Source organism: Tasmannia lanceolata, unplaced genomic scaffold, assembly GCF_043159265.1.
Source record: "Tasmannia lanceolata isolate RefF3 unplaced genomic scaffold, GAP_Taslan_0.1 ptg000007l, whole genome shotgun sequence".
NCBI lineage: Eukaryota > Viridiplantae > Streptophyta > Magnoliopsida > Canellales > Winteraceae > Tasmannia > Tasmannia lanceolata.
In genome coordinates, this window is record NW_027518684.1 from 7,261,888 (window position 1) to 7,286,424 (window position 24,537).

At 38.7% G+C, this 24,537-nt stretch overlaps 1 protein-coding gene across 4 annotated transcripts; it reads left to right on the forward strand.

The window, feature by feature from the left end:
* Positions 1-630: 630 nt before the first annotated feature.
* On the forward strand, positions 631-24,201 carry LOC143880889 (gamma-tubulin complex component 2-like). Of its 4 annotated transcripts, none has more exons than XM_077383867.1 (22): positions 631-902; positions 1,008-1,060; positions 1,285-1,333; positions 1,857-1,991; positions 2,089-2,220; positions 7,035-7,118; positions 7,208-7,306; positions 7,500-7,591; positions 7,839-7,911; positions 7,992-8,144; positions 8,357-8,476; positions 8,651-8,704; positions 19,510-19,593; positions 19,703-19,777; positions 19,878-20,048; positions 20,138-20,263; positions 20,368-20,475; positions 20,585-20,647; positions 20,761-20,835; positions 22,054-22,256; positions 22,355-22,515; positions 23,485-24,201. In XM_077383867.1, exons 1-21 carry the CDS (start codon positions 828-830, stop codon positions 22,479-22,481), a joined length of 2,151 nt encoding a protein of 716 aa, XP_077239982.1. In that variant the 5' UTR covers positions 631-827; the 3' UTR covers positions 22,482-22,515; positions 23,485-24,201. The 4 variants fall into 4 exon arrangements, 3 of the variants coding, with proteins under 3 accessions (XP_077239982.1, XP_077239981.1, XP_077239980.1); XM_077383866.1 differs by lacking the exon at positions 23,485-24,201 and adding an exon at positions 23,302-23,469; XR_013251811.1 differs by lacking the exon at positions 23,485-24,201 and adding an exon at positions 22,612-22,741 and having other exon boundaries at positions 632-902; positions 22,355-22,565.
* Positions 24,202-24,537: the final 336 nt, after the last annotated feature.

The following is a 24,537-nucleotide window of genomic DNA, read 5'->3' on the forward strand; positions in this document are numbered from 1 at the left end:
TAAACGGCAAACGGAGGTATTGTGTGTTTGGTTGCAAATGCTCCAAAACAGAGTTTTAGTGGTAAAATGACCAAAAAGGGCATTGTTTGGTTGGCCTCAATGTAACTCAATTACTCTCTCATTAAGCCCAATATTAAAAGGTCATTAGGATCTCATTCAAACACTATTAAAATTAAACATTATTGCTAAAAAAATAAATGGCTATACCTTTGGGGTTCTTCTCCTTCTTCTTCTCATCAGTCGGATTTCACGGACGAGTGGAAGCACTGAGGCAATGAGGTGTGAGAGGGTTTGCAATGTTGCAAAGTAGATGAAGAAAGTAAGAAACTAGGGTTTCTTTTAATTCTTTTATCTTTAGAAAATCAAAATTAAGAGATCATATAATGATATTAGCAGCCCCTTGTTTTGAATTAAATATTAACAATTTAACAAATTTGTATCCTCAAGAATGATATTAACACCCCCACTTTTTTGGTATTTGACGTAACGCATAAAATCGTGCGCATATATGTAAAAATGGGTTTTGGTGAGGGCAAACATGTAAAAACCCATAGCCCAAAAACACCGTTTTGAGGGTTTGAAACACCCGGCGTTTCAAACGGTGGCTGCGCGCCCAAACACTCCCAAACGGCCGTTTGACCCCGAAACAGTGTTGCAAACGCCAAACGGTGTTTTAAACGGTTCGCCAAACACGCACTAAAGAGGGGTGTTTCCTTCCCTCCCTTCTGTTTCAAAACCCTCTGTTTTTTTTTTTTCTGAACTTTCTCTTCTACATGCATCTGAGTGCGGATCGTATGATGCCCTAGAAATTTCTGGATTTGTTCCTCATGGATTCTGCTCAGTGCGCTACAACTCCTCGATGGAACATCGAACGACCGTTTCTCACCGGCCGTTTTCATCAGGTAAGATCATCTTCTTCTTATCTTGATTGCATTTGTAAAAGTTTTTTCCTAAAATTCCATCAATAATCTTTAACATCTGTTTTTTTCCCCCTTTCTTCGAATCAGGAAAAAAGACCTCAAAATGCAGGAACGAAGGGGATTATTTCGGACTCCTTTAGGTAGCGATCTAATCTAATGCTCACCGCTCTCAATTTCTCTGAAATTACTCTAGTACTGATTCCTTTTTTTTCTTTTTCAAATCATGTTATATATATATTTTTATAATTCCTTTATGTTGCAGTGACTGTTTTTTCACATATTTCAGTTGAATCTGGCTCAAATAATATGGTTGTGTTTATACTCTTTTTCTTTCTCTGTATCTATCGTTCTTTTCTTCTCGTAGCTACCGAGGTTCACGAAATCCAGTTGGCTCTTATCCAGCTTCTATTCAGGTATGTTTTCTTGTTATAATGGGAAACATATCATTTAATTTGTGGTACTATAGCATGGGTTTTTATTGTTAAGTTGCATTGGAAGTATAATTTTACAGATGTTTCCAATGAAAATGTACGAAAACATTTGTTAAAATCTCAACACGTTCTCAAAATGTGTGTAAAATCATGTTTCCAATGCACCTCGATGAGTGCCCTAATTAAGTTATTCTAGCACAATTAGGTTATTTTAGCAAAACCCTTCTAGCATAATTAGGTTATTTTAGTAAGCCTCTCTGCTTCATCGATTGTCCTTGTCTCTAGCACTTTTGCAGATGATCATGAAAATGACCCCTTTAATATTATTGGGAGTCGGTCAATTATAAAGAAAATTTATTACTGACAACTCCCTTTGAAGATTAGAGAGCTCATTTTTAATTTTTTTTTTTTTTTCATTTTTAAGTTGAGCTTGTAAATGTTTCATTGCCATGTTTATGTTTCATAGTCTGGGTTTTATTTTTACACATGTTTTATGAGAATTCAGGAGCTATTAGTTATTGATGATTTGCTTTCCGCCTTGGTCGGCATTGAGGGACGATATATTTCAATAAGAAAAGTTCGTGGGAGGGAAGGCCACTTTACCTTTCAGGTTGATTCATCTATGGACTTAGCACTCCAGGTGAGACAAAAAGGCTGTATGAAACCTATACGATGGTTTTGCCATTTGGTAATGAATTTGGGCGTATGATGGCAAGAACTGATTGTTTCTAATGCAGGAATTTGCAATGCGGATATTTCCTATTTGTGAGAACTTTTTGACGATCAATGAATTTGTTGAGTCAAGGTCATATTTCAAGAATGGCCTGGTCAATCATGCCTTTGCTGCTGCACTACGGACCCTCCTTCTGGTTGGTGTTTCTTGGGTCTGAATTATTTCTTCATGTACCTTTGTTTGGTTGTTATGTCCTCTTTTTAACTGTTTGTGAAACTTTACTTTGGTAACTGATAAAAACACAATGAAATTGAAAATATGAAGCTGCAATTTTATTTGATTGTTTGCTAATTTTTGGTTCACGTTATAAACTAATGTAGAAACAAAAACATTTTTTGGAAGGACCAGGAGATAGATTAAAAAAGAAAAAAACAGCTAAAAAGGCTTAACTTCGCACAAGAAATGGTTCAGCGGCCAACCGGCTTTGCACAATAGGCCTCAATTGACTGCCTTAGAATCACCTTCTACATTTATTGTAATTTATTGAATAAACAGATCAATCATTACCACCTTCCCAAGATGTCTTGATTTAGATATAATTGTATGTACCAAAATCCTTAACCAATCAATATCCATTTGTTAGCCTTCCTTTCTTCCAAAATTAACATAGCCAAAGCTCAGGATCATTCAATGAACATCTTTGGATCTATTAGTGTTTAGAAACTAATAAGGTACAATTTGTATGGGAGAAGAGGAAGAAAGCAAGAAAGAAAAAAAAAGAATAGGGATGGGAATTTACGTGGAGGTAGGCTTTCCAACCCCCATGACTGCAAGCTTAATAATATTCATTCGTCACTTAACTGCATGGAATGCCATTGGAGCCATCCATGGCGGTCCTATCTTACTAATGTAAAACAAACATAAACTAAGGGAAATTCACCAAACATAAATATGATCATCTGATGAAATTTTTTAAGATGGTGAATATATCATCGTTAGATTTCATATGATGAACCCAAGTGCTTCGAATATAATCATCCACAACAATAACAAGGAAATAATGACCAAAGAGAGAATTGGTGGGTATTGGACCCCAAGCATCAGAATGAATAATATTAAAGGGAATAATACTTTTATTCAAACTGAAAGGATAAGACACTATAGCGCTTTGCAAAGTTCAAAAGTTTCACACCCAAATGAGATTCAAGAATTAAGACCAAAATACATGTATTCTCCACCATTGTCAGATTGGAGAGATTTTATAATAGTATCGAACATGAAATTTTTTGAAGATGGTGAACCCATCATCCTTAGATTTCAGATGATAATTCCAAGTGATTTGAATATAATCATCCATAACAGTAACAAAGAAATAATGACCAAAGAGAGAATTGGTGGGTAGTGGAAGCATCAGAATGAATAATATTAAGGGGAATAATACTTTTATTCAAACTGAAGGGATAAGACGCGCTATAGTGCTTTACTAAAGTTCACAAGTTTCACACCAAGGAATCAAATGATCATGGGTATAAAATTTAGGAAATAACTTCTTTAAAGACTGGAAATATAAATGATCCAACCTACAATGCCAACACATTACTTGGTTTTTATTATCGATAAACTACTGATATTACTAGACTGGTGTACTGGTGGAAGAACTGAAGGTGTCTCGAGAAGGTACAAGCCATTAGATTCCCAACCACTCCCAATCATTCTCCTCGAATCCAGGTCCCGAAAAATACAAAGGGTTGAAAAAAATGTCATGCTATGGTTCAAAAACTTGGTAATGCAACTAATGGATAGCAAATTTGTACTGAGATTAGGAGCATATGGAAAGGTTGTGACAATTGGGCGTGCAAAGAAACATCTCCCTTCCCAACAGTGGATGAGAGTGATCCATCCATTACTTTTGACTTTTTCTTTACCAGAGCAGAGGGAACATTTTGTAAAAACAGTGGAAATACCCGTCATGTGATCGGAAGATCGGGAATCAATAATCGTTAATGGTCTGGATTGGAGGAATGGAGGGCCGATGCATGTTTACCTGTGTATGTATGCGGAGGTAGATGAACTCTCTAAATGGATACCTTATGGCATCAGCTGATTTTTAAACCACAGAGGCATTATACTTCTGTACAGTTGATAGCTGACTCTCCTCACTTTGTGTTCGTTGATGCAGAAGTGAACTTCAAATATCTTCTCTCCAGGATCTCCGAACCGGGCGCGTAATCATGTAGAATGCCGTGAAAGAGATTACAAACAATGAGATGGAAGACGATTGCGAACCCTGAGGGGGTTTGTACGTACACCACTACGGAGGTTGTAACTATACACCCGTTAGATCTCAGTCCGATGAAGATGGACGAGTGAGATCGAGGGTGGATGGAAAGATGCTAGGGGAGAAGAAGAAGAGGAAGGAGGAGAGAACTCTCACGTCTGTAGAATTTGCCCTATGCTCACTTATATAGAGGGAGGAAACTTGGGAATTCCCAAATTACACCCAAAATCTCTATACTCTCTCAAGGGCAAACAAACAAACCTCCTTCTTCGACTTTTTTACAGTTGCGCAATTAGTAACTTAAATCACCAAAAAGCCCTATAAGCTCAATGATAATTACCAACATGCCAAACCATAGAGGCAGTCAAACCAACGGCACAAAACCAACCCTCTAGTAATCACAACCATCCAAGCCTGACCTCAAATACTGAAACCTAACAGGTGAGACCTCAGGGAACAATCATCTCCTCAACGAGAGCACCGTACCAAATCTCCATCTGACCAGCACGGAAACATCACAATCCCATCTAGCCTGCGCTAGACCCACACGATATACACCGAGATGAACTGCTCTAATCCCAAAGAGCCCACATTCACCTCAGCATGCACTTACTCATTTGTCGAGTAAACCAATGCTTTGCAAAACCATTTTCCAAAATAAGCATATCTAATTATATAAATAGATTTAGAAAACAGTTTGCAAAATGACCGATAGAAAAACCCGATTAAAATGCCGCGGCAGATAAAGAGAAACAAGTGCATGCCATAGCCCAGCCATAGTGTAAATATCATGAGATCTTCCCAAACCACAATGCTATCCCATATCGGTCTAACTGCTTTCCCAGCAATGCGCCAATAGGTCGAATCGATCACAACCGCAGGTTAGCATGCCAAAGTAGCGAGCATCAAACCTCAACTTCATAGCAAAGCGAAGGGTCCTAAGGGCACAAGGGTTACCTACAGAACCGGCTCCTCACACACGGTGCTAGGTAAAAGGGATTAATCTTGCACCTGTAGGTAGTGGTCTCAAGCACGTGTCGTACCCAGTGCGCACGCCATGGTGTAAATCTGGAAAGCTCTCAGCTATCCGGAACTAGATATATCGTCATGCGGTTACACCATGCAGGGTCAGTCCTCAACGACTATAAGGCTCATCTGACTCATCTCGGGAATACCTTATCCTGGCTCTGAAACAGGTCAATCATCCTGATCTCCTATGGAATCAGGGCGGTCACCTCCTCGCACATCCCAGACGTCGAGGCGATGTATTACCTCTTCGTAATCGCCCTCATCCTGCACATCTCAGATGTCGGGCTGATCTATGCCGTATGAGTAGCAGACCATACCTGTTGACGATCATTAATCAATCTCAACGATTAATTAAATCCATCTAGTTACTTAACATGCATCTCCACAATAATGCAATAATAAGCAAAAACAAGCTTCCGCAGATTAAGCAAAAATAATCACAATTATTATCATGCTTAAAATAGCTAGCATTCACCATATCCAAGTAAAATTGACTAAAAGGCCACACCAATGTCTAACACTTTGAACATGGGCAGACTTAATGCAAAGTAGGGAGTTCTTCTTGTCCAAGAATCCGAATCCGAACCACACTCAACTCAAAATCCAGGCCGAGTCCATTAAGGAACTTAATAATGCGGCTTTGCTCCACCTTCATTTTATAGGACGCATCATCCGTCATGCACACAGGCCAATATGTATCATAGCAATCCAATTCCTATCACATACGCTGAAGAGAAGCAAAATAGGTAACTATAGGTTTCTCCCCTTGACAATGATAAGTAATGTCTTATTGTAACTGATATATCCGGGCAAAGTTAGCAAGTCTGGGATGCTGCATCCCATATGGCTACTGATACATCCAGAATTTTCTGCACATTTCAGCACTATAATCGACACCCTTTATGTGCTTAGATGAACCAAAAAATAGCTTTACGGCAGGAAAAAACAGGCCCATACATTAACTCATAAACATTGATATGGAAGGGAAAGAGCTCAAATACTCATCTTCCAAACAACATTTCTCCATTTTTCTAATATTTTTGATTGATTGGCAATAAAGCATCTCATACACCTTTAAAAATAGTCTATATATATCACACAATTGAGGGGAAAAAAAACAGAGCCTACCAACCATTACTAGATCCGCTCAACCTGTATTAGATCTGATCCTTCTTGATGAATCCTGCAATGGACAAACCTTCACATGGTGGTAGGATTTCCCCGCGTAACTTGGAGGTGCGCATAGCAGATCTAATCCCTTCGGCTCTGATAGCAACTTGAAATAGGTTAGAGAGATCTAACTACGAGGAGGAAGGAAAAGGAGGAAGAGTGAAAGGAGAGGAGAATAAGAAAGGTTTCGTGAAGATTTGAGAAGCACAACCCACGACCTTTTTTATCATATCATGAAAAAGGGGAAAACCCCACTTAACACCAAAAAGGGAGGGGAGACCCTTTTAACATAAATGGATCCCGCACCCATTACATCATATTTTAATATAATGCAAGGGGGAGACCCAATAAGGTAAATGGACCCCACGCCTTTTACAATTATATCACAATAGCTTGAGCACAACATATCACTCTACTCCATCTCACACTTCTTTCTTATGAGCAATTTTTGAAGGTTGAGTTAAATGGTTATTCTTTCATAAAATTCCAGGTTCACGTCACATTTGATTATTTTTTTTAATTTTTTATATCAGGATTACCAAGCCATGGTGGCACAGTTGGAACACCAATTCCTGCTTGGAAGACTTTCCATTCAAGGATTATGGTTCTTCTGTCAGGTTAAAGTTTGTCTTGAATTTACATTTCCATGCAAACAGTCTTGTATACCTGCTCACCTCTGCTATGCTGGTTTTACTTTGTGTGCCAGCCAATGGTGGGATCATTACATGCTTTGTCCACCATGATAGAGAAGGCTTCGACTGACAATTGTTCGGGCTCATCGGTTCTTAACCTCTTGCAAATCCAGGTGAGTTATATTCATAAGGCTTCAAGTCTTTTGGTGCTCATACCTCAACATGAAGATATTCGTAATTGAAATCATTATGGACTAGTGCATCTGATTTTTCTTTTTTACAATCAATTGCCCGAGGTTATTCTTACCAAAGGAAAAACTAGTCACCATGGTTGAACTTGTGGTTCTCTTTGCTTGAGTATTTCAGGCTAAGGCAATGGCTGGTGATAATGCGGTGAGGTCATTGCTAGAGAAGATGACAGAGCATGCTAGTTCTGCTTTTCTCTGCATATTAGAAAGGTATTTGGTTATTGGCAGCCTTTCTGTGACAATTACTTACTGTTGAATGATCAACTACTTCAAATACTTCAGTATCTTGCAATGTTAAGCTTTGACTTCACATACTTCTCATGTTGGAAAGCTTCTTAACTTAAAATTAGTTTCACTTCATACATAAACCTGTTTAGGGAAGGGATTCTAAAGTGTTTTGTTGACTCTTTTTTTTATATTATCTTTCGCTTCTTATTGAAAATTGTTACTCTTTTAGGTGGGTATATGAAGGGGTAATTGATGATCCTTATGGGGAATTTTTCATTGCTGAGAACAAATTATTTCAGAAGGTATTTAAGATTAATCCTGATGTGTGACATCATAACACTTCGGCTTGGACCCTGAAGGCTCTATGATTTTCCTTTGATAGGAGAGTCTCACTCAGGACTATGATGCTAAGTATTGGCAACAACGTTATAGCCTCAAGGATGACATTCCCAGCTTCCTTACAAATGCTGCAGGGACAATTTTGACTACCGGAAAATACTTAAATGTCATGAGAGAATGTGGGCACAATGTCCAGGTTTTTAAGTTCTCCCATTCTGATAGAATATAAGCTTGATGAATATGGCACCATTAGCATTCAACACATCATTTGAGAATTGGAGGATTTTTTATTGGGGGAAGTTCAAAGAAAAAGAAAGAAGGATTTTTTTCTTTCTATTCTTTCTTAATTTCCCCCTTATATCAATAACTCAATAAAAATGAAATTATCTAATTGCTTCTCATGGACAGGTTCCTGTATCAGAAAGTTCAAAACTGATTAACTTTGGATCAAACCATCATTATCTTGAGTGTATCAAAGCTGCTTATGATTTTGCAAGTGGGGAGCTTCTGAATCTTATAAAAGAAAAGGTATCATATGGTTTTCATTACTATTCCAAAAAAAAAAAAAATCATTTGGTTTTCATTAATCATCTAAAGTCCATGATCTTACCATCTTTCTATATGCATGCATTCTTTTTTATTTATTTATGAAATGCTTATGTCAGTAGTGAATTTCTCTTAAGGCCTTGTTTATTTGTACAGTACGATCTCATGGGAAAACTGCACTCTATGAAGCGATATTTTCTTCTCGATCAGGTACTTTTATTTATTTTCATCTGGTTTTTTTGTTGTGCAAAGTCATTGCATCTACTGGCATTTCATAGATTTTCTTGACATTATTCAGCTGGTCGCTTTCTAGGTTACACTATATGCTAACTAATCTACCCCTTGTATGCTGCCTTTACTGCTGTTATGGTGTTGTAAATGTAGTTCTTTCTCTACAATATTGCAACTATACCTCTGTAACTAGTTTTTTTTTTTTTTTTTTTTTGAAATGGCGAGATATATTGATTAAATGGAACCGAGTTGGTCCTCAGAATACAAAGGGAAAACAGAAAGAAGAAAAACACACATCAGCGAGACACAATACAATTAAGGTGGTAGATAATCGAACCACTCTAAACATGGGCTAGTCCGTCAGCTTCTTCATTGGCTGATCTTCTAACATGGGCAAAAGAAATCTCCTACCCTGCCACCCAGTCCAAAATCTCCTCAATAAGGCTGAGAAATCTCTAAGGGGGAGGAGCTTTACCAGCAATCCATCTAATAACATTAGAGGAATCCCCTTCCACAACAACTTTATTCAAGACATGTCTTTCAATGTGAAGGATACCATAGTACACTGCTTTTACTTCCGCCTCCGACGAATCTGAAATCCCATTCCCAGAGAACGCCCACTCCACAGCCCCTACATTGTCCCTCATCAGACCTCCAACACCTGAAGACCCCGGGTTTCTTCATCTACATTCAGTGTACTAAAACCCACAGGCGGCGGAACCCACTTCTGAACGATCTTCTGCCTATTTAACCCTTCCATACAGATGACATCCCATATTTCCCACTGTAACGACCCATTCTGGCAGTCGCTACGAACCATTTTTTTTTTTGAAAACCATAACCCTGCCAACTCCAATATTATTCCAAATAGAAATGTTCTTAACGACAATTAATAAAAGAAAACATAGATAATCTAAAACTCAAACATAACTCAAAGTCTCAAAAGAAACATATGACACTCTTCTAACATAAGAAATAACATCTAGGGAAGTTGACGGATATCGTCATCCCCCTCTTCATCACTATTTATTTTTCGACGACTCCTTGGATTTTCTCATTTTCGAACGCTCCTTCTTCCACGTTCTCCATACCTGGTAGGGAAAAATTGGGTTACACAGCAGTTTGTGATGTGAAGACGACACCAGTATTGGTTACCGATTAAGACAATAGATTCAAACAATTATGCATATGCTAGAATTAATAAACGAAGATGAATGATATAAATTGATGCTGAATAGGCATGCTGGAACAGTGAATCAATAAAGTACAAGAATCAATTTAAAGATAATTAAACTATAAGGACGGAATAAAATCTACTAATCATCATAAAGAATTCTGAAACTTATTTAATCCATTTTCGATTTATCATTATTGTTTTAACCCAAGACACTCCAGCTCCCATGAGCTTCTTGTCTTTTGCCCAGACGGTCCATTCCCCCGAGACGTTTTACGATAGATCATACCGCCTAGAGACTTATAGTCTTCATAGGATTCCAACATCAACAAGGGAGTTGCGCGACCCTCCCAAGTTGTATATTTATTTACTTTCTTTTCTTAATTATACGGGGATGACTCTACGGCCTCCCATCACCCTTCCCCATTTCCATTTTCATCCCTTCTTTCATATATTTCTTTCTTTTATTTTCTTAATCTTTTCATATGCTTACATAGGGGTGGTTATTGGGTTCACATCTTGAGAAGTAATAAAAAATCGAGATGACGAACGATTGAACACTTTTAAGAAATTTAACGAGAAGTAATAATATCTAACAACATACATAAGTCTTTACCACTATTGCATCAATTGAACTACCATACTAATGAAGTCTAGCTATCACCTGCCTTTGATTTATGAAGCTAAAGATTTTGAAGCGGCCCCGCTGGTGAAGTGAAAGATTCAGATCCTGTAATCAAATTTATGAACAGAACAATGAAAATCCCTATATGTCCTAAGTTTTTCAATTACACATTTTGCCCTACATTTGAACATATTCTTATAGTTTTAAATCACACACAAAAAGTTCTGGAATCTGAATTGTTTTCGTGCCCCAAAGTAGGGCACACAAACCCCTAGATTTGGACGGTTTCGTGTCCCAAAGTGAGGCATACATACAGCCTTAAATCCGGACTATTTCGTATACCAAAATGTGGTATACAAACAGCCTAAGGTCTGGACTATTTAGCAACTAAAAAAAATGAGTCGCAATACCCCAAACGAATCATTTAAACCAATGGTTTTGTACATGCACAGACTATATAAGATCACATACAAATAAATCATTTTTTTTATATATATAAACGGAAAAACATGATACCTTTTTACTAAAAGATACTGAAAATGGCCTATAAACGAAATATTTTTCTCTCTTTAATTCTAGGTACATATGAATAATAGTTTTACTAGGAAATTCATTTTACTTTCCATGTACTTATGGTATAAAACTTATCTGAAAAAAAATCAGTGATTCCACTCTTATATAGACGTAGGACTGACCAACAGAGGAAGGCACGATAAAATTTTATTTGTTCGATTCATTGTCATAGAATTGGCGGAGACAATGGATACTTACCTGGAAAGAAGAAAATTCGATTTATGCCCATTATTTGAAAATAAACAAAATTTAGATACACCTCTATACGTAAGGTATATGAAATAAATGCTTACATGTATAAACTCATTGGACCCAAAAAAAAAACAATTGAAATTAATTATATCATATAAAAGAAATCTTTTGGTTTTAGAAGTCTGTCTATAAGACATACATATATGGTCACTTGGAAGGTTTACTAATACTAATAAAAAGAATCAATTGTAAGACATACCTATTCACAATACACATAAAACCCTAAAATTGACCAAAATATATTTGAGTAATAAAATAAAAGTCAAGCCTTACGATTTCATTGCCTCATCCACTGTAAAACTTGAGTAATAAAATTTCATATGGAAATCATGATTTTAAATTGAGGAAATCAATTCATCTACCAAAAATCATGAGTATTACATCCCTCATTTATCAAAAGAAATCAACAACTTAATTAAATCTGAACATACTTGGAATTATGAATAGGATGAAAAAAAAGGCCTTCCACTTCTTCTTCTTACTTTTCTCTTCTTCTTCTTCAATCTATATATATATATATATATATATATATATATATATATATATATATATTGTTGATGGATCTCTCTCTCTCTCTCGTTCTCAAAACTAGGCGAGAATGGGGATAGAGGGAAACACACACTTATTTTCTTATTTTTATTTTATTGTCTCACTTTCTATGTTGACGTGAGAAGATGGGAAGGGCATACGTGCATTCTTTCCTTTTTCTTTCTTTTGATTGGTTGGTTACTTAAAGAGAATCAAAGAGATATGGCAGTTGCTAACAATCAAAGCCCTTGATTTTATCTACAAGGTAATGTGACTAAATAGTGGGGATTTTATTTTTGTTTAAAAATAGAAAGGAAAATTAATAGCTCACAATAAGTTGTGCACACGGTTCTCCATCAGTGGAGATCGTGCAAGGGTTCACAACATTAGGAAAAATTTCCTATTTTATATCTCAATCACTCCCTTTTCATTAGCCAAAAGATATTCCCAATAATATTTTAATACACTTAGATTTTTAGATCATATTCTTAAAAAGGAACAACTGGAAATACAACTCACTTTTTGGGTTTGAATCAATTGAAAGTGGCCCCACACTCTTTTTTGGAGTGTGCGCATGTATCCCCATGGAAGAGAATACGTGGGCCTCTTCCTCTTAACTATAGCCTTTTGTTTTCCATACTTTAAGTGAAATTTTTTTCCATGGAAATTTATTTTTATGAAAATTCTTCTATTGTTCCTTTATTTAGGGAAATTTAATTATAACCTTTCAATAACCATCGATTCAAAGATCAACAGATCTAAATTAATCATAGTGCGAAAAGTGATTAAATTTATGAGATCGAGGGTTGATCAAATACTGATCGACGATCTCCACCCTCGAAAATATGATCAAAACGATCCAATGACCCAATTCTTAAGGTATCCAAGAAAAGTTGGATGGCAGTCATTACACCCACAGATCATAAGCCGACACGAATTTGAACATAGGAAGACTCTTCGCCCATTGGATAGACATAGCTATAATCCTCTGATAAATACTGATTGATGAAGTGGCTGTGCCCTCGAAAACCCTGCAATTTCTTTCTTTCCAGACCGACCACCATAGAGCTAAAAGGCAAATCCTCCACAGCACCTTCCCTTTCTTTTTCCAAGGGATAAATTCCCAGACTAAACCCCATATCACCCTTACTACTTTACAATGTATGAACAAGTGATCAATAGATTCGCCATCCTCCAGACATAACGGACAATGATCAATCAAGCATAAACCCCTTCTTCTCAGAAAGTCAATGGTTTGGATACACCCGCTACTTACAGACCAACCAAAAAAAGACACTCTAGGGGGGGAATGAAAGGACCAAACCTTAGCCACAAAAGAATCCTCAACGTCCGGAATAAACTTAGCATATGCAGATTTCACGGAGAAGATTCCGGATGAATTCCAAATCCATATTCTTTTATCCTCACCGGATTTCTTAATATAGCATTTCTCAAGTAGCTCAAACAAGGAAGATAAATCCTCTAGTTCTCTTTCAAAAACATTCCTTCTAAATCGTGGACACCAAATCACTTTCTGATCCACTCTTTTAAAACAGTCGCACACGAAAACATTCTTATCTGCAGCCACTCTTAGTAAATCTGGAAATAGCGATCCCAAGGTCTCATTTGCGCACCATACATCAAGCCAGAACCTAATACGCCTTCCAGAATACACTCTGAACTTATAGCCCTGATTAAAAACATTTGAAAAACGAAGCACATCCCTCCAGATCGAAACTCTTATTCTCTCAAAAGCATCTGCCGACTCCCATTTACCATCGAGCACCCCGTATTTACTCCCAATTACTCTAGCCCACAGAGCTTGTTCCTCCTCACCAAACCGCCATAACCACTTACACAACTGTTAGAAATGAGATTAGGGTTAGAAGAGAGGAAGAAGAAGAGGAGTGAAGGATGGAGAGTCTCCACTAGGGAGCTCCTCATGAATGTGATGTATATATAGGCCCAAATAGGGCAAGTGAGTACAAAGACTACAATACCCTCTATACTAGAGGTAATGACTAAACTACCCTACAACATGTTATTCAACACTCCCCCTCAAGCTGGAGTGTATATACTAGGGAATTCCAGCTTGATACAAAGGAGATTACAAAAAACAACTAAAAATAACAAAAAATACAATAAGCTCATACACACATCCAGCTTGGTATAACACTCCTCAAGCTGGTACGGTGAATACATAAGGAAAGCATAACAAGAGATAACGACCACCAAGCGAGTACGGTCGTTGAGATCAGCGGCCACCAAAAAGTTACAACTCCTCCTGAAGTAGCACTACGGCGAGAGCGGTCGCAACCGGGTCTCCCCCTGAATGAGAACTCGACAATAAGTCTGGAACCACGAAGGATCGAACTGAGGCACCTTGGTAAGGGAATAACAATGATCCATTGAGCAAAAAGGGGTCACACCAAAGGTGCGCACACAAACAATGACGAAGCACCACGAGCGAGAACATCAGCTAAGTAGTTAATGCCAAGAGAAGAAGATAACTACCGATGGGGAAACCATCGAAGACAAGGTCGACGGCATGAAAATCGTCGCCTGAAAATAAGAAGATGAAGATAACCAACCAACGATGGGGACACCATCGCCTGGAGACAAGGTCGACGGCATGAACATCGTCGCCTGAAAAGAGCCGACCAACGATGGGGAAACCATTGTCCGGAAAAGATAGGTCGAGAGAAAAAGATCGTCGCCTGTAAGAGAGCCGACCAACGCTGGATATGGAAGCCATCGCCCGGAAAAGGAGGGAGAAGATAACCAACCAACGATGGGGAAACCATCGTCTAGAAAGAAGGTCGACAGCATGAACATCGTCGCCTAATGAGAGGTCGACGGGGAAACCGCCGCCTCAAGATAACAAGATAAAAGGAAGAAGATAACCGAACAACGATAGGGAAACCATCGTCTGGAAAGAAGGCCGACGGCATGAACATCGTCGCCTAATGAGAGGTCGACGGAGAAACAGTTTCCTCGAGATAAGAAGAAGACAGGGAAGAAGATAACCGACCAACGACGGAGAAACCATCGCCCGGTGAAGATAAGGCATAAAGCCGGACAACACGAAGAGACATGAAAAACAAGACATGAAACAAGACAACACTCCCTCAAGAAGACAAAGACAACACTAACAACACTCCCCCTCAAGCAAAGACAACAAAGTGGACAACACTCCTAAGAAAAGACACAAAGAACTACATGAAAACACTCCACCTCAAGTTGAAGGTCAAATACCTTCTACTTGCAACCAAAAGAAGACAAACAAGGCACTACACCGCTTCGGACATTTGATCAAACACTTGGTGTGCGCCGTAGAGAAGAAGAAAAAGGAAAGATGACAAACAAGGCACCACACCTCTCTTAGATATTTTATCAAATATTTGGTGCGCGCCTTGAAGAACTACATAAAAGACATAGAAGGTAATAGAAAGAAAGAGCTGATAAGAAGACGACAACAAGACAAGCACAAGAGAACAGCAAGAAACAATACAAGACAACTCTCCTCCTCAAGTTGAGGCCAAAGGCCTTCAACTTGAAACAAAAATAACACTTTCAAGGCACAAAACCCCTTTGAGACATTTCATCAAACACTTGGGGTGCACCTTGACGATGAGATGAGAAAGACAAAGGCCATAGGCCAAAAAAGCTATAGAGAAGAGAAAATAAAGAGAACTTTGGAGTGGAGGAGAACCCAAAATGGGTTTACACAAGTAATACAAACATGAATTTTGTTTTGTTTTGAGATATACGATAGAGGGAAAATGGGTTAAAAACGAAATGGGTTTGACTAAATGAAAGAGAAAGAGTGAGATTTCTAGGGTACAGAAATGCTGTTTTTTTTTTTTTTTTGAAGAAAATCTCTCTCGCGCTCGTGTATGTTAGAAATGAGATTAGGGTTAGAAGAGAGGAAGAAGAAGAGGAGTGAAGGATGGAGAGTCTCCACTAGGGAGCTCCTCATGAATATGATGTATATATAGGCCCAAATAGGGCAAGTGAGTACAAAGACTACAATACCCTCTATACTAGAGGTAATGACTAAACTACCTTACAACATGTTATTAAACAACAACAATGCAGAATTGAAACCCTTAATTTTCCTAATTCCCAAACCACCTTTTTTAATTGGAGCACAAACCTTCTCCCATTTAACCAATGGAATACCCTTCTTTTCATTCGACCCCTCCCCCAAAGGAATCTTCTTTGTATCTTCTCTATCCTCAACCCCACACTTACCGGGCATTTAAATAACGATAGGAAATAAACTGGAATATTTGCCATAACTGCCTTAACTAGGGTCAATCGACCCCCTTTTGAGACTAATCTTCTTTTCCAAGTCTCCAACCTTCTCTCAATTCGAGCAATTATCGGATCCCAAAGAGCTTTATTAGGCCTCCCCACTCCCAATGGAAGACCAAGATAAGAAGAAGGAAGCTTTTCAACCTTACAGCCCAAAATAGCAGCACAACTGCTAGCTTCAAAAGGGGGTAAATTGATTGCCAACATGCTTGATTTCGCAAAATTAGATCGCTGACCTGTAATCATCTCGTAGCATCGAAGGATTGCCTTGAGGCTCATCACTTTAACTTGATCCGGCTCACCGAAAAGTAAAGTATCATCCGCAAATTGAAGGATTGAAACTTCCACTTTGTTCTTTCCTATCTTAAAACCTTCTATCAGCCCTATTTCACTGCCTTTCTGAATAAGCTTGCTAAGAGTTTCCGCCACGATGACAAACAGAAAGGGAGATAACGGATCCCCTTGCCTCAAACCCCTCGATGATTTAAAGAATCCTTTTGCCGAGCCATTAATCAAAACCGAGAACCACGCTGACGAGATACATCTTCTAATCCAACCTCTCCATTCATTGCCAAACCCCATTTTACCCAGTAGATAGTCCAAACAATCCCACTCTACCCTGTCATAGGCCTTTTCCATGTCCAACTTACAAACCACCCCTTTATTTCCTTGTCTGAAATAATCATCAATGGCTTCGTTTGCTACCAAAGAACAATCCAAAATCTGCCTCTGATCCACAAAAGCACTTTGGCTATTGGAAATAAGCCTAGGCAACACTACTTTTATTTGATCCACCAACACCTTTGCAGGCACCTTATACAGACATCCCACCAAACTTATTGGCCGGAAGTCGGAAATCTTGGAGGCTCCTTCTATCTTGGGGATCAGGGTAATAAAAGTGGCTCCCGTTCCTTTATCAAGATGCATTCCCTCATGAAATTCTTTGAAGAATCTGAGAATGTCACATTTCACCACCGACCAACAAGACTGAAAAATAGCCAAACAAAAACCATCCGGACCAGAAGCCTTATCCTTGGAAAGAGAGAAAAGGGCTTTTTCAATCTCTTCCTCACCGAAAGGAACTTCCAGCTTTGAGCTTTCCTCCAAAGAAAGACAATTAAAAGCCACATCTTCCAGGATAGAACGCAACAAATTCTCAGAGTAGAGTTTGGAATAGAAAGATATAATGGCTGAAGAGATGCCTTCCTTTGATGACACCATCCTACCATTGTCATTTAGTACCACAATTCTATTCCTCCTCCTCCTAGCACTTGCCATTGCATGGAAATACGCTGTATTTTTGTCCCCTTCAACCAGCCATTTAACTCTGGACTTTTGCTTCCACGTAATCTCATCATGCAACAACATAGCCTGATGTTCTTGTTTCACTCTCCCCATCTCTTGAAGCTCATCTTCGCCCCCCAAACCACTCTCTTCTAGAGCAGATAGCTCTACTAGCCTAAGCTCCAGCCAACTTTTCCTTTCATTCAAACTTTCTTTGTTTACTGCTACCAACTCCTTTAGTTTCTTCTTTACAAACCTTAATTTCTTGCCAATCACCACATCAGCCGGACCTTCTGCCATACACATCTCCCACCATTCTTCCATCTTCTCCTCCATTTGGGGGTAATCAAGCCATGCGATCTCAAGTCGAAAGGGGCTGGGACCCCGCGACTCCAATCTAGGATCAAGCAGAATGGGGCAGTGATCCGAGACTGAGTGTATAAGTGTTTTGAAAAACCTCCGGGACCATTTCCAACCACTCTGAAGAAATCAAGAAACGATCTAACCGGCTCCTACTTTCACCTCTGGCCCAAGTAAAAGATCCACCTGCCAACGGCAGATCGTTTAACTCAGAATTTGCAATAAAATCGATAAATCGCTGCATGTTCTGCGAAATTCTTGAACATCCAAGCCTATCCTCCACTGCCTTTATTTCATTGAAATCACCACCTATACTCCAAGGAAAGGGGCACGAATTTCTAACTCGATCCAATTCCTCCCAAAATTCTTCCTTTGCCTCCCTGGTAAACGGACCGTAGACACCTGCAAACAACCACAGGGATCCATCCTCAACCTTCGTAAGCGCCACTGAGAGAGAATACTTACCCTTCCATAAGTCAATTTTCTTCCAGCAGCTATCTTTCCATGCCACTACAATTCCTCCAGAAGCCCCCTGAGATGGAATAAAGTCAAACTCCCACTCCTCCCTGAGACCCATACCCCCAATGACCCTTCTCGCCACCACATTTAACTTTGTTTCTTGCAGACAAATCAAATCCGGTTTAAAACTCTTTACCAGCTCCTTAACTTGCAATTTCTTCCCCTACGACCTCAACCCATTTGAATTCCATGACATAATCTTCATGGATAACTTTTTTTAGATGTATTCCTCCCCTTACGGCCTTCACTTGTTCTTCCTCCCTGCTCCAGACCGGGCCCCTCCTCACACTGGCCTCCACTGTAATTAATCCCAGACTCTAACCTTTTTAATTCTCTTTCCTTCTTCTTGGCTGACTCAGCTGATCTCTTAGCATAGTCTTGAGCTTCCCTATCCCTCGCCTCTGTGGACCTAATTTGGTTCTTAATATTCTCCTCACCCCCAGATCCCACCACCCCTAAGTTCTTGAAAACCCCTAAAGTATAGTTGACCACTGACTCTAAACCCCCATCCCGAAAATCATCTCCAACCCCCCCCAACCCGGGTGTCAAGACAAACCCCCTCACTGACCTCATTAACCAGTGAAAAGTGATTAACCCTCGACATGCTTCCCTCCTGGGAAATTGCCCTTTCACTAGGAACACACCCACTCATGCTACTGAGCCTTCCAAAGTAATCTGCGATGAGACTACCCACACCAATAATATCTACCATAGATACATTCACCAAGTTTTCAACTGATATTTTCATAATTGTGCCCTCCTTGACGGATTCCATCAAAATAGAGAGGCTTCTCCTCCCCTTACACCTCGTTTTTGACGTGGCCTTCCGGACATCTAGGCTACTAACTGATTCTTTTATCAGATTCCCCTTATACCTCTGTAACTAGTTACCTACCCAAGATATGAAATTTACGTGGCATGAGTAGTTCTTGGTGTATTGAATTTACCAAAGCCATATCTTACAAATATAGATTGACTCATGGAGTTGTGTTATTGTATTCCACTTTTATGTTGTAAATGCCCTTGTGCATGGACTACCATTATGAATTAGCACGCGATTTGTGTTTTATTGTTTTGAATGTAGTATTATTATAAGGAAATGGAAGCAGTTGGGCTTTTAGAGTGAATTCATGAGTTGTAAACATGTCACAGGGTGATTTCTTGGTTCATTTTATGGATATAGCTCGGGATGAGCTTGTTAAAAGACCTGATGACATATCTGTGGAGAAGCTGCAGGTTAGGCTCTTTTTTTTTCTTTTTTTTTTCTTTGGATCTAATCTTGAGCTCTCTCTTTTTTTTCCTTTTGATATTATCTTTGATCCTTTGCAAAAATAAAATAAAAAAGTCTCTCTTGGACCTTGCTTTGCGCACCACTACTGCTGCAGCAGATCCTTGTCACGAGGAGTTGATTTGTTGTGTGGTAAGTAACTTTCTTTTATCTTCTTACATTTATGTTAGAGAATTGGTGAAAATGAATCTTTCGATTCTCTCTTTATGTATTTCTTTCTCTTTCCCCACAGGAGCGATCCTCTTTACTTAACAGATTGGCTATGATGAAAGATCTGGAACATGGAATGAAAAATTTACTTGCTAATAATCGTTCCGATATCAAAAAGTCTAATTCTGATGGTAATGATCAGACAGAGTCTGTAAGCATTACTGGCCTGGAAACATTCTGTCTGAGTTACAAGGTCTGTTTGCATTCTGGTGGTCCTTGGGTCATTTCCTATCGTAGTTCTTTCTCAGTAATCAGTCCGTTCTAACTTTGGTATATGAATAGGTACAATGGCCACTCTCCCTTGTTATTTCAAGAAAGGCATTAACAAAGTACCAGTTGATTTTTCGCTTCTTGTTTCATTGTAAACATGTCAACCGCCAACTTTGTAGTGCATGGCAAGTACATCAAGTATGGTTTTGTGTTTCATTCACTTACATTTTTTGTTCTGTTCTAAATTAATTACTCTCTTATTGGAGCATTTGCTCAATCTATATTAACTAATTTATTTCAAGGGAGTCCGTGGTCTTAACATATTAGGAACACCCATCTCCCGATCGTCAGTGCTCTGCCGCAGCATGCTTAAATTTATTAATAGCCTTCTACATTATTTAACATTTGAGGTAGGCTTTAGTCCTTCATTTTTGTAGTATGTTGATTTTATTACAAGGTTGGGGTATCAAAGTGCTTCTTTTAGTTATTGTAACAGTACCTCTGTGCCTAACTTTTCAGGTACTTGAACCCAATTGGCATGTGATGAATGATAGACTTCGAACTGCAAAGAGCATAGATGAGGTCTTCTCCGCATTCCTTTAGACTTGCTATGTTATCGATACTTATTGTAAATCAACAACGAATTTTTTTTGTATCTAAAAGAACAATTTTTGTTGATGGATGAGGCATGACAGGTTATCCAATACCATGATTTTTTCCTAGAAAAATGTCTGGAAGAATGCTTGCTTCTTTTGCCTCAACTTCTCGAGGTCAGTAAGCTTTTTACCTTATCTAGCAGACATGAACACTGTACAATACTTCATTATGGGTTGATTTATGTTGCTCATGAGAAAAATCAAAATCACATGCAATTACCAAGGGAAGTGTATGCATTATATCAGTTTGAACAATGTTTCTTTTGATAAAGGTCCATCATGTTAACTGGGTACCGTGAAGTTTGGAACTTGGAACTCAATATTTTATTTGCTGCTTGCACTACTTATTGCCATCTTGGTAAGATTTATGTAATATAAGTCAAGTATACGCTATGAACCCAAAGTCACTATTCATCACAAATGTGCATATGGATCCTCAGCGAGCATATTTCAATGTTCATTTGTATTGTGTGGTTTAATTCAAATACTTTCTAGTCTTGTTAGTATTTCTCGGACCACAAATACATGGAAATTTTCTTTTATCTTTCTGCAGTGCTTGTTTCTGTTGAACCCATTGGGGAATTTTTTTTATTTATTTAAAGATGATAAAAAACTAACGGTCGAACCCATTGGTGAATGTTGATACCAAGCCAGCATATCAGCCACACAAAATTAGGCCAACGTGAATTCCTATGTATTGTGTGTTCACTTATAATCATGGTTTCAGATTTCGGCCGAAATACCAAAATTTCAGATTTCAGTTGGGACCGAAACCGAAACCTTTGTTTTCATGTTTCTGTTATGTGCCTTAATTTCAAGCTAGATTAAGTCCAACTGTTATCAATACTGGAAAAACCTAGTTTATGTGCATAATTTGTACCATTGGTCTCATTTAACCATACACTCATGGGCAGAGTTAGTACAAACTGTTGAAAATCAAATAATATTTTCAGCATCATCTTAAAGTTTCCATCGTAGTGGGCTCCTTAATACTATATTTTAATATTCGGACTTGGACAAGTTGGCCAAGATAAAAAGTAGTCTACTAGGGTGAGTCAATGATTGATGCGGTTGATGTTTTATAACTTGGGTGCGGTTTTTTTTTGGATCAACTTGGTAGGGAGAAACTGACTCGGCCGAGAACTCAACCAAGGTAAAACCAAGTCGACTCTGGTGAGTCAATGATTGACTCGGGGAGTTCTTGAACAGAGCGTCATTAGTCATTTTAGTTTTTCAAGTTCAGGAATAACTTTATTGTTTCTACAATTTTACTGCCCACCTTCCACCTTGCATTCGTTTCAGGCTCCTAATGCTAAAACTGTCCATATGCAGAAGGTGGAGAAGCTAAAATCAATATGCCTTCAATACGCAGCAACAATTCAATGGTTGATACCATCGATTCACATTCCCAATCCTGAGACTACCACCGATAGTTCTTTTGTACTGGAAAAATCCAAACCAAGGAGATCAATGCATAATAGATTCCAGGCATTAAAATTGTCAGTGGAAGACACAACGGTCAACGATTCTGTTATGTAAGCTGTTGACTTGAGCCAACGAAAAAATCATTATGATGAAAAATAAATGTCCAAGAAATTTATATTGAACTTGTTTTATTTCTATATGATTGCAGGAAATTTGAGAAGGAATTCAATACTGAACTTCAGAGTCTTAGGCCCATCTTAAGCAACAGTTCTCAAGCTGAGCCATATTTGACACATCTCGCACAGTGTATTCTGGGTATCGGAAATGATCAATGAGCCTTAGCAGTCAATGCCGTTCTCTCAATGCAAGGTTGTATGATCTAAGCATCATTTTTTTATATTATATTTACCTGTTTGTGAATATATATATATATATATATATATATATATATATATATATATATATATATATATATATATATATATATATAGGGAAATATTATCAGCACTACTGTATTTTGATGAGGGCACTCCTCGCTTTATTAAAAGTACGGTACGGACCGCACCATAGGATGATCCAAACCGTCCATTAGATGGGCCACAGCCTAAATAGGTTGTGGGTCAAAAATCATTTCCATAGGTTGATCCTAACCCTCCGATCTATAGAGGGTTAGGATCAACCCTCTAACATTCAGATCGGACTATGCATTTACACATGGCATCCGTGTCAAGACCTGGCACAGGAGAGAGGTGGAACCTGCCATATAATAATATGCTCGGAATAACTAAGTTATGAGGGAATGATTTAGCAGGGTGCGAAATCATTGTAGCGAAATGAGCTGCACCCACTTTATCTTAGTGGATCGCATCTTTGAATGATCTTAACTGTCCATTTGACAGGTCTTGCTTTGGATTTCCTATGCCAATACATCATGCCAATTTGCCATTCTAACATGTAAAATATGTACTTTTCCTCACTGAAAATGGATGGTAAAAACAACAACATCTAGTTCATCAAAGAATGCATGTTATTGCAAGTTAGAATTGCATGATTGGCATGAGTTTTGGGCTATAAGAGATCTAAATCAGGGCCTATGAAACATTTGATATGATTGGATGTATTTTTTTATTTTCTTCAAAAAATGTTCTGTATTAGAATGGGATCTGCTTACAAGAGAGATGCGGCTTCTTCAAATTTCTGTGACGCACTCAAATGATGCACATTGGCGTTTTCTTTTGCTTGGAGATGTTGGGATTTTGCACCCTTTCCAACCTATGAAATATTTGTAAACATAACTAAATAATTTGAACACCTGCTAAAAATTGGGTTCTCTACCAGACGTGGCTGGGTGCTTCCATCTCCGGTGTTGGATGGATAAGGTGGCATTGCAATATTTCGGAGCAGCGGCAATGAAAGAACTTATTGCTTGGTTGTCCAGTTCTCTTCCTCTTCCTCTTCATCTTCCTTGATCATAGGAGTAGCTCTAGGAATCAAACATATCCGGACATTTGGTTTCAAAGAGAGATTTGTTAGTAGAGTTCTGTTCATTATTAATTCCTTACAGTACCAGTACCAGACCTGGTTAAGTTGGGGCAGGAATAGCTATCAGGCTACATTCATGGGCCGGGCGACCCTCCTTTATTCTAGTCCAGTTGGAGAGGCTGGTCGATGCTAATGCGACAGTGGCTACTTTAAGTCAAAGTGCATGATTCTTCTAGGGAGATGATATTTTCACCCCCCACCCCTGAAGTATGTATGCGCCCCCTTATAATGTGATTTGAGTTCAACAGTGGGCCACTTTAATGCTTTTTGACATCAAATCAGTCATAAGGGCGGCGCATGCGAACCGGGGGGGTGAAAATATCATCGCCCCTCTTTAAAGAGGCACATTCTTTAGAACCATGTGAGAATCTTCATCTTCCATACATCAGCCAACATTTAGCTGACAACAACTGTTGGCAAATTTTCACATTTCTTTCTGGGGATATCTGTTATAATCAAACGTATATCGATGTTCAGAGTTTTTTTTATGGTGCCCAACTGTCAAGTCCCTTGTGGGCAGTACCACCCTTGATGTTCGATCGAACAGCAGCTCACTTTTTAAGAGGCTGCTGTTGGATCAAATATAAAGGGATGCCTTCATCGTACCACCCACAACTTGACGGTTGAGCACCATATAATTTCTCCTATTTTCAGTCTATATTCGTTTTTTTTGTGTGTGGGGGGGGGGGGGGGGGGGGGGGGGGGAAGGGAGCGAGGGGTTATGTTAGATCTAGCCATTGGATTGATTATAAATCTCACCAATCATCTTGGTAGCAAATCGGAAAGTAGATTGGGATTCTGATTTGATTTGATGGTAAATTGAGGTAGGTTGGCTTATTAGGCAGCTAG

Coding starts and splice junctions, on each gene's coding strand:
- LOC143880889 (XM_077383867.1), top strand. CDS start 828: ATGGATTCTGCTCAGTGCGCTACAACTCCTCGATGGAACATCGAACGA. Junction 1,061..1,284: donor ATTATTTCGGACTCCTTTAG/GTAGCGATCTAA, acceptor TTCTTCTCGTAG/CTACCGAGGTTCACGAAATC. Junction 8,705..19,509: donor GATATTTTCTTCTCGATCAG/GTACTTTTATTT, acceptor AACATGTCACAG/GGTGATTTCTTGGTTCATTT.